This window comes from Cervus elaphus, chromosome 22 (genome assembly GCF_910594005.1).
Source record: "Cervus elaphus chromosome 22, mCerEla1.1, whole genome shotgun sequence".
Classification (NCBI taxonomy): domain Eukaryota; kingdom Metazoa; phylum Chordata; class Mammalia; order Artiodactyla; family Cervidae; genus Cervus; species Cervus elaphus.
Genome location: NC_057836.1, coordinates 45,585,226 through 45,598,229, shown reverse-complemented (window position 1 = coordinate 45,598,229; position 13,004 = coordinate 45,585,226). Strand labels below are relative to the sequence as shown.

General features: G+C 37.0%; 1 protein-coding gene across 27 annotated transcripts in view; it reads right to left on the bottom strand.

Moving 5' to 3' along the window:
• The window catches only part of RBFOX2 (RNA binding fox-1 homolog 2), a 287,477-nt gene that overhangs the window by 20,981 nt on the left and 253,492 nt on the right, over nucleotides 1-13,004 (bottom strand). For 13 of the 27 annotated variants that reach the window (XR_006336568.1, XM_043880700.1, XM_043880677.1 and 10 more), the window contains 5 exons: nucleotides 7,619-7,711; nucleotides 4,739-4,799; nucleotides 1,711-1,764; nucleotides 1,359-1,451; nucleotides 114-258 (listed from right to left, as the gene is read on the bottom strand). Coding sequence is in view for 26 of the 27 variants with exons in the window: in XM_043880700.1 (XP_043736635.1) it covers nucleotides 114-258; nucleotides 1,359-1,451; nucleotides 1,711-1,764; nucleotides 4,739-4,799; nucleotides 7,619-7,711 (446 nt within the window). In the remaining variant the exon portion in view is untranslated. The remainder of the gene's footprint in view (nucleotides 1-113; nucleotides 259-1,358; nucleotides 1,452-1,710; nucleotides 1,765-4,738; nucleotides 4,800-7,618; nucleotides 7,712-13,004) is intronic. The other 14 variants (XM_043880679.1, XM_043880683.1, XM_043880680.1 and 11 more) reach the window with 3 other exon arrangements.

Below are 13,004 nucleotides of genomic sequence, written 5' to 3'. Positions count from 1 at the left end.
TTGCAAATATTCAAAGAATCTCTACTATGTGGCACGGCAACATCCCAGAAGTTATAAGAGGGCCATGGTATTCTGGTTTTATCCAGTCGCTTATTTGGGACTCTACTGCTTACCCTGGATAGGCGGGAATGGCTGCTGGAGGTACCGCTCGGACTGCGCCATATACCGTCCGCCCTCTGCCCCTCAGGTGGGCTCCTCTGAAAGCGGCCGCCGTGGTGGCTGCAGTTGGGTAAGGGAAGCCAGGAACTAAAGGGAGACCCAAAATACGACAGAAATGTCAACTTGCATTCAGCAGCATGTGTACCATCACAACCTGCTTTGCAACAATTACAGGAAAGATGAAAAGATACCTCCACATCACAACTTTTCTCAAAAAGAAATGGAAATACGCAATATGCCATAAGTCAGTGACACTATGCCTCATTTATCACAAATCATGAGTTTTCTTTGTTCCTTCCCAATTTTGGCCTTACAATGCAAGCTGATGAGAAACGGGTCAGGAAGCTCTTGAGAACTGCTGCCATAATGGAGACGAGACTTTTCATTCCTACAGACAGTTTAAGTTGTTTGATAAAACTCTTTAACTGACTATTAATCTCATTTCCAGATGTTATTACATCCATTTGAATAATTATTTTTCATAAGAACATCCTTTTCTGCTTTTGACATGCCGCCACATTCCAAGACACACTAAATAGTCTTCAGACACATCATGAGTCCACATAACTCTTTATCTAACATGTTTCAGTCCAGAAATGAGAGGTGAGAAGGAAACTGCCTCTCCCCTGCAGCCCTGTGTCCTTTAAAGAGGCAGACATTCTCCAGGGGCCTGTTTTAAGTGTGCTATCCTCTGGAAAGCATGAGGGGACATTGATTCCATATCCACTGAACTCTGTTTAATTATATCTCTTGCTGGAGCTAAATAGCTCAGGTCAAAATGACTTTAGAGATACCAACAGAGCTGAGAATAATCAATAAAACTCGAGCGGCACTTGAGTGGTATTCTACTCAAGGGCCCAGAGCTGACTTACAGACATCATGTACAACACGTTCCACCAATAATCCCTTCTTTGTTTGCTTCATTACAAAGTGCAGAATTAAAATTTTCTTTACATGTCCTCATCCTCTTCTACCTTTTCCGACTATTTATGCTTTGTGGCCATCTTAACATTTGATCAAAAAGATTCTAGCACAGGCTAATAAGATTCCAGCATAGGACAGGGCATTAATGATAGTATTTAACTCTCTCATGACTGCCTCCTTTTCAGTTATGTGTATTTGGGGGGACAAAAAGACCAATACATCACTGTTTACTCACAACAGTCAAACTCCATGCCAGGTCAACATAGGCTACTTACTGATTAAAGGAATGTAAGTGTTGATACCCCCTCTTCCTGACAGGGGCACGGCTGCGTCGTTGCCTAGGGACACATCTGCTTGGAAACTGGATGCTGAGTGCATTTAGGAAATGAAAAGGTGCAAAAAGATTACCAAGGAGTAGGAAATTGAAAAACAATAAATTCATGTATATATATATATATATATATATATATATATATATATATATATATACACACACACACGCGCACACACACACGCGCACACACACACGCACACACACACACGCACACACACACACACACACACACACACACACACACACACATATATATGAAATAGCACGAATGGAAAAATTAACTCAAATACTACCTGCATACAACTCAGGGCCATATACAGCTCCAACTACTGGGCTTAATTTCCAACCTAAAATGGAAGAAAGGACAGTGAGCAAATGTTTACGACTACATGAGGAACAGACAGAAGGTAAAGGAGGGCTTCAGACGCTCTGGATTCATTTTTGCCTGGTACCATCTTCTCTTTAGGATGCTGGTGGGGGTTTACACGAGAGAGTGATGACATCTCTGGACCTGACCCTCTTTAAGCAGGACTAGCACACTGAAGGGATAATGAATATTTGGCAGAGGGAGAGGCGGTGGGGGAAAGGAGGTGAGAAAAAAATTGAGAGGGAGGAAGGAAGGAAGATGGAGAGGGAATGAGAGAAGGAAAAAGAAATAGAAATAAATCCTGGGGGTTTTGTATACTGTCTCTCACAGAACTGCTAATTGACCTAGTCCTTGTTTAGAAGAAGGGAAAAAGGCACAATATATGTAATTCGGTATCCCACTGTGATGCACTGTCTTCTATATCATCTTCACATTGTTTACTACTATAGCTGTTTTATTATAAAACAGTATCCTTTGACTGAATTCAAATCTGACCTGGACCTCTGAACTCCATATTCATTTATAGCATGCTAATGGTATTCTAGGTAAATGGAAATCTTCTTTCATTAGGATTTCCCACTGGGATTTCACTGGAGTTAACCAAGTCACCAAGAAGAGACATGCAATGATAAAATTCAAGGTATGTTCCTAACTTTGGTGCATGTCTTCTGAGATTTTAATATGTAAGAAGTACATTTACATTAATCAGACTTTTGAGCTAAAGAATACAAGACCACTACAGAACGTTGGTGTAAACATTTTAAGTATTTCCAAACATTAGGTTTGATGTCACTTTAATTTCTACATTCCCTTTTTTATATTTATAGGGATATGGCAAGTGGTAAAAAAAAGAAAGAGAGAAACATTCTATTGCCCACTGATAGAGTAGCATTCCACATGAAAAATCTTAGTAAATATTTCTTGAATTTTATCATTTTATAAAAGTTATAAAATTTTTATAAATAAATAAACCATTTTATTTTTCTGAAAGATTGGCCCTTTGGTTTAATTCTTTTATAACATTGTAACATTGTGTCACTGCTACTCTATAAATATGTGACTGGAAAGATGAAAAGGCCAATCACCAGATTTAAATGACTATAAGCCAAGACATTACTCGAGAAAACCCATTCATTAGGAATCATTCCAATCCCCCATTCATTATTGTATGTGTTTATTATAGACATGCCTCTTCATTATTCTGCATGAAAATTTCAAAATTTGTCTTCAGATCCTACTGGAGTTGTAAAAGCACAAATGTTCTGCATTGTTAGACAAGTCAGGTGACTCAAAGCCAGTAAGAACATGCTGAGAATTCACCTTGAAGGCACCTAGCATGCTCTTTGCAGAATCTCTAACACAGCAGCTGCAGGTTTCTAAAGTCTGCTCTCGTAGACTTGAATAGTGATTTAGAATAATATTAAAAAATGAACTTTTCCTTTCCTACCACTACTACTTTAAGCACTCCCTTTAAATGCATACAATGGATGCACATGATAATAATGGAATACTGTCAACAAAAGCTTGAATATGTTTAGTTTTGTACACTTTATAATGTATTTTTACAGGTGTTTATGGCACTTGATTTTCACAAAACTGAAAGAGAGTGATAAGATAGGCACCACTTCTGGGACAATGAGTAAGTATCAATACTATATTTCCCTGGGCTTTATTTCCTAAAGAAAAAGCTAAGAAGGCTGGATTTTGATGACTAAGAGCCTGGTGGTGCTAAAATTCTGGCTGCCACTTGATAGAGGTGAAAACAGAAATGGGTTAGGAAACTGGCCCACTGTCACAGAGTAAAATGAAGAGACAGATTGAGCAGGAGAATTCCTGTCTTTTCAATTCCAGTCAGTAGCTCTGTCTGTCCCACTGGATCTAAAGGAAATCTGACATACTTTGCCTCTCCTTATTTTGTTCAAATTTGATTTTTTAAAAATCAAAATAGCAAAAACTTGTTTTTATGAAGCAGTGAAAAGAAGAAAACAAAAGGTAACTTGGAAGGTGATGGTATCCCAAGACACACCACTAGTAAAATGACTAAGGAAAACACAAGTTATGCTAATAAATGCAAATTATGCTATACTCTATTTAAAAAGCTGAGCTACACATATTTGTTGAAGGTCAACTAATACACTTCTACTTGACTTAAGACATTACCAGCACATACTGTCATACTCTAGCAATAGAGGGAGAAACTCTTCTTTTTACTCTAGATAAAATCTCATGCAGAACTCTAAAATATAGAACAGTGAATGAGGTTCTTCAAAGTGGAGCCATGGGCCTCAAGACCCAGTCCGTTCAGTTTTCTTCCCCACCAAGATGGTCCTGTGGAGCACAGTGTGTAAAACCACTCTTGTACTATAGATTAAAATTATATCCTGTCTTACTCAGGCAACATGAATCTAGATTAAATTTGACAACCGAAGCAAAAGTTCTGTTTTTGTTAGACAAAATATTTACAGAAAAATTCCCCCTTAATGAGAAACATTTATAAAACTCACTACATAACATGTAACCATCAAATACAAAATATTTTTATTTTTACACACACACATACCCCGTGGCTATTACCTCTAGAGCATTCCTTTAAAAGGAGAACAAGAGGTCAAGAATTATTCCACTCATGTTCAGATAAGTAGGATCTTGAACAAGCCTAACATATTACAAAGAACTACAGCAGCTAAAAGAGGGTTTTGAGCAGAAATCTCAAATGACATGTTCACACTATATAACATGGATTTTACTGAGACTAAGACTATAATAATTAAAAAAAAACAAAAAGGTAATTTATAAAAATTAACTCTGCCAGGTAAAAAAAATACTTCAATGTACATAAAAAAATTGAAAAATGAAATAAAAAAAGTCTTTGATGTCTGTGAAAAGTTCATATACCTATATAAGAATAAATGACATAAGTGACATTTTTCTGAAGATGATTCATAACCTCTTACCATTTGCATATGGTGTGACCATCTTCTTATTGGTCATTACACGTGCTGTAGCATTATTCACCTACAGGTACAAAGTAGAAAGGAGGGGCAGGGAGGAAGGAGATCACATTAGGGAACATGGAGGTGCTCATTCAATAACAAAGTATTCAGTTTACAATGTAAATTTCAGAGATAATTTATTTAAATAATTAATATAGCAATATAAAATATTAATATATAGTATTTTAATTAAAGTGTTCATTAAATGAGGCTAACAAGAGTAAAATACAGTTTCTTGGTCTTCAAATGGAAAACTAAGGCAACTTTACTATCCAGGACTCCAAAGAAAAAGTACATTTGCAAGTTCTTCGGAGATCTTTTAACAGAGAAGTCTCTGCACTCAGGAAAATATGGAAAAAACTGGAAAGAGCCCTGTTTGCATGTGAACTTTGAAGTTCATTAATAAAACAGAGGCTTGCTACATTGGTTCAGGAAACAAATTTACAGGAAGATAGGAGAAAAAAATCTGTGGACCTGATCTGTTCTCATGTTTATCATTTTTACATGCTTGTATAAAATTTTACTGTTTGAGGTCACTAAAAAAATATAGGAACTTAAGACTCCTATGTTGACAGGCTTTAGGACTATTTTGAATTTTCTAGATTATGTGCCCCACTCATTTAAGAAGAAAGTTTTCAGAAGGCTGTTAAATCAGGCACTTAAAAGAATTGGAAAAAAAAAAGCTTTATGTTTCTTTTGTTTTATGGTACTCTCTACCCTCATTACAGAACTGCATGATTAAAGCATTCTCAGAGCTAAGGTAAGTAGGCATTATAAAGATGGTGCCGATGAAGAAAAGATGAATGGCACTTAGAAGCCAGGATCCTGTAGTCAGTCCAGTGTCAGAATCAGCTTCAAAGTTCTTACAAGGAGGGTAGAGCCTTACCATAGAACCTGGTTATATACTATGTTATCAGGTACATAGAAACAGACCAGTTTTTAAAAGAATTATAAAACATAAAAATTATACAAAATATGTTTTATTTCACTCTGGGGATGTATATTATGTTAAATTTGAATAGCAATAAATTTGCTACCAAAATCTCCACCAATTTTAGGTGAAGTTGGAACCAAAAATGTTTTGTGTTTTTTAAGATTTGTATAGTGATCACCTTCCTATGTGAGGAAAAGAGCTTGAAACTTCATTTACTCTAGTTTGCCCACAAAATCATACCAACATTTCACATTTAAAAAGAAAGAATGGGATACAACAATGATGAGACTGAGAGCATGCAGTTAAAAAACACACACACACAAATAAAAGAAAGAAAAAAAACAATCAATTTTGGAAAGACAGGAGAAAGTGAAGAGCGAGGCTCTCACAGACAAGGATTAGAATGGGGCAAGAGCTTCCACTAGCTGCTAGAGCAGAAAGCACCCAAGCACTTAAAGGAAAAATGGCCAGAACCAATCAGAAACCACCAGTCAGCAAAGAGACCAATAGCTGCACAGAACAGAGAAGGGGCGGGAAGGACTAGGGCGGAGGATGGGAAGAGAGCGTGGGTCAGGAGAACAAAAAGCAAGGGAAGAGAAGAGAGAAAGTCAGGAAGGCTGTCACGGGCAGGAGAGAGAGCTGTCAAGGGCAAAGAAGGGACAGTCATAGCTACAAACAGAGGTCTGGGAAAGAGGAAAAGGAGGAAAGGAAGTAGGGGCAGGAAGTGCATTAATAAAACCAGCCAAACTGGAGTTCAGTAACTCTGAGTAAGATGTGCAAGGGGAAAAAAATCACCATGACGTCAGTACTCAAACAGCTCAGACGGCTACAAAACAATATGTACATCCAGAGTCCAGGCGGCATTACTCAACAGCAGTGAAAATAAAAGGGGGAAAGGAAAAGGAAGAGGAACAAGTCAAATCACATTTTGTAGTGTTAATGTGAGATGGCAGATGGACTTTTTCTTTCTTATTTGTTTGTAATTACATTTTAAAAAAGCTTCTTCTCTAGTGCTTTGGTTTCACTTACCGCCAACGGGCACCATCGCCAGCATTGTGTATAGTTACCATGGAAAGAGTGAGTCAAGTGAAGGGCCCTAAATGCTAAACCATTGGAAAGGGAGGGGGGAAAAAAAAGCAAAATATGCAGACATCTTACTCAAAATGGTGGCTTTTATATTTCATACTTTTAAAAACTGGGAAAGGGGAAAGGAGCCAGTTAACCTTCACTGCGTGATGAAAAGGGCCAGTGAGCACCAGGTGGCCAACTCAATCTTAGTTTTAGTATGTGCTACAGGTGGCCACCCAACCCTCTGCTGGAGAATTTTATCCAGTAATTGCTGAAATTCTGGATATTAAATATATTTAAAAACCACATGAGTTTTGGACTCTTTCCTCCCCACCTCCCAACCTCTATGATCTTTTATTCCTTACTTATTACACGCAGGTGGAGGCAAACTGGACTCCCAAAAGAGAGAGGATACTGGCTGGCCCCTTGATTCATTACAGGACACATTTCTAAACTGGACAGTTTTTAGACGTTTTCAACGTTAGTTTTATTTTGGCCTGATTACAGGACTTCAGAGTCTCGCAAACTGAAGCAAAGGAAAAAAATCAAGAGAGTAGAAGGATGAACATTTCAGAGGAAAAAAGTAAATGAAATCAAATACATATACATTCGCACACAGGTAAATTTAAAGGAAAACCCCCAAACAATCAAAAAATGGGGGGGGGTGGGGAGGATAGAAGTGTTACTTTTACAGCATTTTAGTGCAAGAAAGTGAAGGACACAGAGACACAAACACACACCACAAACAAGACAGGGTTCCAAATGTGAAATAAGTGAGGCAATACATAAAAAGAGAAATAAAAATATAAACCAGAAGTTGAATTATTGAAGACATGCACCTCGATTTTACGGCCCTCTACCACGGTGCCGTGTAATTTCTCCCTGGCCCTGTCTGCATCAGCACTATTCTCGAAAGTTACGAACCCGAATCCCTGCATGCAGCGGGAGAAGGGGGGAAAACATGCACATCGTTATATTGAAGTACTCATCTCTTGGTAAATAGAAAAAAAAATATCACAGTATGAAACTGACATCAGCAACAACTCAGCAATACTCTCCCAAAGTCACATTGTTGGTCCATGCATATTTTGTAAAGGGAAATGAAATCCAATAAAAGGATAAAGAACTACAGTAGTAGTGATAATAGTAATAATGTGATTAACAACAATAATAACAATAATGAAATAAAACAAAAAGCATGTGAGGCCAGACCAAAACTGAGGTATAGAGTTACTCGGATCAAACTAGTCAACCAAGAATCTGAACATTTAAAGATGATCCTATCTTTCTTATTTCATGCTGTTTATATACATGTCCCTTTATCTAATACTAAAAAATAATCAAATCTATTATTCCTCAGCAACTTCTATATAAAGCTTGGTATTTGGGTGCCAGCTTCATATAATGAATTTGTTAGGAGGTCTAACCATTTTAGCTCCACTTGGCCTATGGCTTACAGCACCATCAACTCCTCTGGGAACGGGATAATTTAAGACATAGTGAGGATGTTTGATTTGTGGATACTGGGTGTGGGAGAGGACAGCACTCATGTTCATCTAAGCAAATGAAAAGACCATTAGGCAGTGGTCAATTATAACTTTTCTTCAATGTGAATTTTAAACGAACAGATTGACACAAGAGTAGGAATATGTTCAGCTGGAGTTCAGAAACTGCTTATCCAGATCTGCCTAAATTATACATCTGTTGAAGTCTACTCAATGTGTTTGTTTTTTTCCGTATGTAAAGAGAAAAGGAATAGTCAAAAGACAGTGGGAGTGAGATCTAGTTAGTGACATGAACTGCATACTATTCAACAGGAAAGAATACCATAGAACAGCAATACAGTTGCTACTGAGTTAGGATTAATTTATTTGTCCACCGTAGATGCTGGAAAACAAACAAACCACGAAGCTTTAATTTGTCAAGCAGAAAACGCAGGAAACCAGGGAGCTAGCCCACTTTACTCCTTTGTGTGTATGTGCGTGTGCTGTCGCTTCAGTCGGGTCTGACTCTGTGTGATCCTGTGGACTATAGCCGCCAGGCTCCGAGGTCCACGGGATTCTCCAGGCAAGAGTACTGGAGTGGGATGCCATTTCCTTCACTTCCTTTGTTCACACTTTATCTGAAAAGCTAGTCTGGGTTATCATATCCTACTACCAATTTCAACACCAGCAGGATTTACTATGTACTGCAGGACTATTTCAAAAAGCACTACTTCAGCTTCACTCTAGGTGCTCTGTCCTTGTCTCTCTACTCAGCAACCATAACAATTTCTCAAGCTATCTACGTCTGTAGAGTGGTAACTTTCTTAGAATTTTCGGAAACAGTCCTCATTTCTCAATAGTTTCACTGTCCCTCTAGCATTCTTTGAATATTCTATTGTAGGATAACCTGAACCCGTTATTTTTACTGAAGTTCTGCTTTGCTGCTTAATCCATGAGCACTCCTATACATATGATGCATATTCTTAACTGAGATGGCCGACAATGTGCACTGTTCCATAAGATTTTATAAAGGCAATTCCACCATTCCGAAGGATCTGATGACTCAGCATCTAAATGATTATATGATTGGGTAGCAATCCGTGGAGGATTCCAATGGATTACCTCCAACTTCAATCTGGATATCTAGAAAGTGAAATGCTAAGCTGAAAAGAATTTTTTTGTAAAAAGATATGTAGCTTAGGATGTAATACTATGGGTAATTTTAATTAAAAATGTTCCTTTAAAATGTATATGTGTTGAAAATATCAATTGGAACTCATTTTCAGAAACAAATTTTGATATCAAGATGTTATAGCCACTTTGACAACTCAGTATGCACAAGGGCAAGTTACTAATTAATTATTCCATCTGTCACACTACCATCTGAAAAAGGCAGGAAGCCAGTTCTTCAAACCTGGAGAGCTCTCCAATAGGAAAGTCAAACCTTTTAAAAAAGGTTGCAGATTGTGTTGAGGTTTTGTATCACATTTTAAAAGTACTATAAGGTATTCCAACTGATTGTCACAGCCTCATACATTTGATACCTTCGGTTAAATTAGTGAACTATAAATTAGCAGTTGGACAGCAGATTATATAAAAGCTAGCACCTAAGTTTTTAATTCTAGCATTGACTATCTGTATCTACATGTCCACATACATACATACAGACTTATCTTTTAAATACACCCACGGGTAGAAAGGATTAACCTGTTGGTCCCCTTCTGAAGTAAAGACATGGAGTCAACCTGAGGTTAAGGACTCAAGCATCAACAAGGCCCAGCAACAGCAGGGTCTTCTTCCTTCTGTGTAGCTTTTTTCTACAGCTAATGGTGAGAAAGTTAGAAATTATGCTTTGAAATCTAAGTTCTGAATTCCACTGATTAAATTACATTACTCCCACAGTTCTTCTAATTTCTGTTTTCAAATCTAACTGTTAAACGTGTTATATGATCCTCCTTTCTGTAATGTGTTGATGGGCCATCTGTGACACAGTGGCTGCATGGTATCATAAGCATTGGCAGCTCAAGGTCAGCAAATGACAAAGTTTAACATTGAAGCCTACATGTGTAAGATTTTTTTCAATATGACTTTAGTATTCTGGAACAAAATTTCACTTTTAAATGTTTTTAAAATGTTTTATAAGGAAAGGTACTTATAAACTAAATGAAATTCTAATTAAGATATCACAGACTTAAAAATGAAGCCATCTTTACAGGCATATTTACTAGCATAAAAGGAGGAAGAAGGCCTTGTTGATAACTTTGGGACTTCCTGATAAGAAACAGATGTAAGAGGATTTCTTTCTTTCCTTTGAAGGTAAATAGACCTTGTGTCAGGCAGAGAAACACCCCCCAGCTGTCCATGTCCTAATCCCCTGTGAATGTGTTCCCTTACAGGGCAGAAGGGGTTTTGCAGATGTGATTAAGTTAACGACCCTGAGATAGGGAGACGATCATGGATTATCCAGGTGAGCCCGATGTAATCGCAAGGGTGCTTACAAGTGAAAGAGGAAAAGAGGAGAGTCAGAATCGAAAGGCTGGGCTGGCCATTGCTGACTTTAAAGGTGCAAGGGGGGCTTACAGGCCAAGGAATGTGGGCTGCCTCCAGAAGGTGACCAAGGCAGGCAGTGGTGTATCCATTGCTTAGCGCCACCTGAAGGAGAACAGCCACTGACACCTTGATTTTAGCCTAGAGAAACCCTCTTTGGACTTCCGATCTCTGGAACTGCAAGATAATAAATCTGTGTGGTATTAAGGCACCGTGTTTGTGATAATTTGTTCAGAAGCACTAGGAAATTAGGATACACCTCTCAGGATTAAGGTCTGTGATAAGGAAGGGGAGAAGCATCACCAGCATTTTTGGAGTATTGTTCTTAAGTACTTTTGTCTTGAGTGGAAATTTTAAACAGGTGATTTTCCATCAACTCAGTTTCCTGCCTGCTTATCTGTCACATTTACAATTTGGTTTTATGAATATTAACTCAAAATTTGAAAAAAATTTAAAGTACCGCTTCTTTAATAAAACTTACCCATTTTTGAGAATGTGCCAGGAATTGAGCTAAGGATAGTCACAGATTTATAATAAAGTTACTAACAGTAAAAGTCGCTTCTATGAAATTATGCTTAATGTCTCTTTATTCTTAGAAATCTAATTCATGTTAAGTCTGGTCATTTGGATCTCTTGCTTTGAAAAAAAAAATTCATACAATCATGTGTAAACCCAATGGTTTCCTTAGAAGAACTTCAAAATGATCACACATTTATCAAATAGGAAAATGTAATAACTCTCCGAATAGTCACAGACTCTTAGCAAGAATAACTATTTCAGGTATGTAAGAAGATAAAGAACAGGTAAACAAAAAATAAAGTTTTATTTTTAATTAAAAAAATTATGCTGACACATTTGCCTGTACCAGCACTATCTGATAGAAATGTAACATAAGCCACATACATAATTTCAAATTTTCTTCTAGCTACAGTAAAGTAAAAATATGTGAAGTGAATTTCAATAATGTATTTTATTTAAGCCAGTATATATGACATGATTGTAACATGGCATCATTACAAAATCCCTATTAGTGAGATGTTTAAGATTCTTTTTTTGATCTAAGTCTTTGAAATTGGCATCTATTTTATACTTAAAGCACATCCTCAATTTAGACTTGCCACATGTCAAATGGACAGTATGGCCACTGCACTGGACAATACTCTTACCCAAGGTTCTCGGTTCCCAAAGTTCTTCTATGTTAATAATTTAAACATATCAGTGTTACATTCATGATTTACCAGCTATCTTAGCTGTTTTTTGGAAATTAAGAGATGCTGTATTTATCAGGTGTATGCTTGTGGTTAAAACTTCGACAGAGTGTGACAAGAATTTTATTATCTGCCTTGACATCCATTTGTCATCAAGGGCACACAGGAGCCGAATAACTGTCACCTTTTTAGTCTGGCCTCAGACTGCAATAAATAACAAGCAATAGGATGAGCATTGTAAAAATATCTTAAAATTTGTATAATCTTTGAATTTTTCCATCTCAGAAGAATGAGAAAGAAAATTTACCATGTAACTTTTAAGGGAGAAATCAAAAGCAGATGGTTCTCCTGGGTATGGCCAGAACACAGAAATTAAAAAATAAATAAAAGAAAAATAAAACTAAAACCCATAAAATGGTAACAAAAGAAAATAAGACTTTTGGAATTACATGCACTGTTAATTCAGTTTTAAATATAATGAAAACATTTCATTTCAGCATTACCCATCAAACTTTACCAAAAATCACAAAGGCCTACTTAGTGCAATTTCAAAGACAGTCTTTCGACCATATTTAGAAATAAATAATTTCCCTTTGCATAAAATCAAGAGCCAGGGAAATAGGAGAGAAATTACAGCACACTTCTTGTGTCTGAGGAATGGGAATAAACATTTTATCTTCCCAAACTCCAGTCTAAACTATAGCTTAACCCAAACCCAGATTCCCATCATTCCAGAAAGCCACCGGAGAGAAGTAATGAGAACACATTAACTAAAAATCCACTAGAAATCTCAGTAACTGTTGCTGTGCTCTGTTTTGCAGCCCTTTAGTGGACTTAATAATTGACACTGTGAGGAAGTGCAGAGCTTCTACACAGTATTTGTAAGACATGTCCCTTCAAAAGTGACAACTGTACTTCAAAGTATGTTGACAAAACTCTATGGAAAATCTAAATGTTAGAATCTGTATATTTCTTTTAAAATAAGC